General features: G+C 62.1%; 1 protein-coding gene across 1 annotated transcript; it reads left to right on the forward strand.

The window, feature by feature from the left end:
* Positions 1–308: 308 nt before the first annotated feature.
* LOC117798163 (visual system homeobox 1-like) lies at positions 309–826 on the forward strand (the record flags this gene model as incomplete). Its single annotated transcript, XM_034650582.1, has 1 exon — positions 309–826. A coding segment is annotated over exon 1 (424 nt), but the record flags the coding sequence as incomplete, so codon positions are not given.
* Between the last annotated feature and the right edge of the window lie 741 nt (positions 827–1,567).

Genomic DNA, 1,567 nt, shown 5'->3' on the forward strand with positions numbered 1-1,567 from the left:
CTAGAGAATCTGGAAGGAATAGGAGGGCTACACCGGGACCTGCAATATGCGGCTTTTAGAGGAACCGGCAGATAGCGGGGTCGTCCTCTTCCTACTTCCCTCTCCCCGAGAATGGGAAGGAGGGAGGGTCTGCTGGAAAGTGGGCAGGAGGACAGCTGGAGAGGAGTGGGAAGGAAGTGACTGAGGGGACTGCAGCTGGGAGGGCGGCGACGAAGGGGAGGGAAACTGGTGGCGTCCCCATCTCTCGGGGTCCGGGGCGATGACGCGTCCGCGCCCCACTGATTGGAGCCTTCCTGGCCTTTGGCGCCCGACGGGCTGTCCGGTAGTATAAAGCGTCCTCTGAGCTGCGCCCACTCTGCAAACGTGACCTAGAGAAGGTCAAGCCTCGCCGACTGAGAAGCAATGACCTATCGGGACACGCTTTCCGACGGGCACTCCAGGGGCAGGGCACTGGTGCCTGGCGGCTCCTCTAGTGGCTCGCGCCCCCGCGGCTTCGCCATCACCGACCTTCTGGGCCTGGAGGCTGAGGTGCCAGCACCTGCCGGCCCCGGGCCAGGATCTGGTTGTGAGGTCTCCCCGGCGGCACCCTACACGGGTCCGGATCTCGGGGGCTCCTGCCTGGCGCGCGGGGCCCTCCCACTGGGGCTCGGCCTTCTCTGCGGCTTCGGCGCGCAGCCTCCTGTGGCCGCTGGGGCACCCTGCCTGCTCCTAGCCGACGTTCCGTTCCTGCCACCCGGAGCACCTGAACCCGCTGCCCAGCAAGCCCCAGGTCGTCCGCCGCCCCGACTCAGCAGCCGGAAGAGCAGCGAGAGCGTCTCCACGTCCGGTAATCAGGCCAGCTCATCCGGGTCTTGCCCCCGTTTCCTCCGGCTTGGGGCCGTGCAGGGGTAACTTACCATTGCCTCACTGAGCCCCTAGTCCCAGCATCCCGGATCTAAGGGAAGTCGGGACCCCAGACCGTGGCCCTGTCGGGGGAGGCGTATCCTCGCAGCCTCTCTCCCTGCCCCTTGCCTCTTCCCAAATCCCTGCCTAGTATCTGGGATCTGGTCCCGCAGCACAGCGGACATCACCACCACTCGTTCTGGACCTACCCTAAGGGTCTCGGCAACCGAGCAGCGGTCTCCTGAGGGTTTTCCCCCAGCGCCCGGTGCGAGTCTCGGCCTCTGCGAACAGCATAGGTCAGTGAGGCTTGGGCATGCTTGTTCATCACCAGCACAGAACCCAGAACCCTGCGGACGCTCAAAGGTTTGCTGGATTGAAAGATTGACTAGCGAGCGGCCTGAAGGCCTGGAACTGTCCGCCTCCTGGGGTGCTGAAAAAGGAGTCTAGGTATTGTGCTTTTCATCTCGTGTGGCCTTCCAGCCTCCCCACAAGTGAGAAAGGAAGCAACCTCGCCAGTTGTGCTATGCTCAGCATTTTGTTCCTAGCCCAGCTACTTCCTCAAAGAAGTTGAGGCGGGATATGGGGAAAGAGAAGGAGGCAATGAAATTCTATAAAGAGCAGAAGCAAAGATATTGAGAGGTCTGGGGTGTGGGTGGAAGAAAACGGAGAATTATACAAGAACGTG

The sequence above is a fragment of the Ailuropoda melanoleuca genome, unplaced genomic scaffold (genome assembly GCF_002007445.2).
Source record: "Ailuropoda melanoleuca isolate Jingjing unplaced genomic scaffold, ASM200744v2 unplaced-scaffold2746, whole genome shotgun sequence".
NCBI classification, from domain to species: Eukaryota; Metazoa; Chordata; class Mammalia; order Carnivora; family Ursidae; genus Ailuropoda; species Ailuropoda melanoleuca.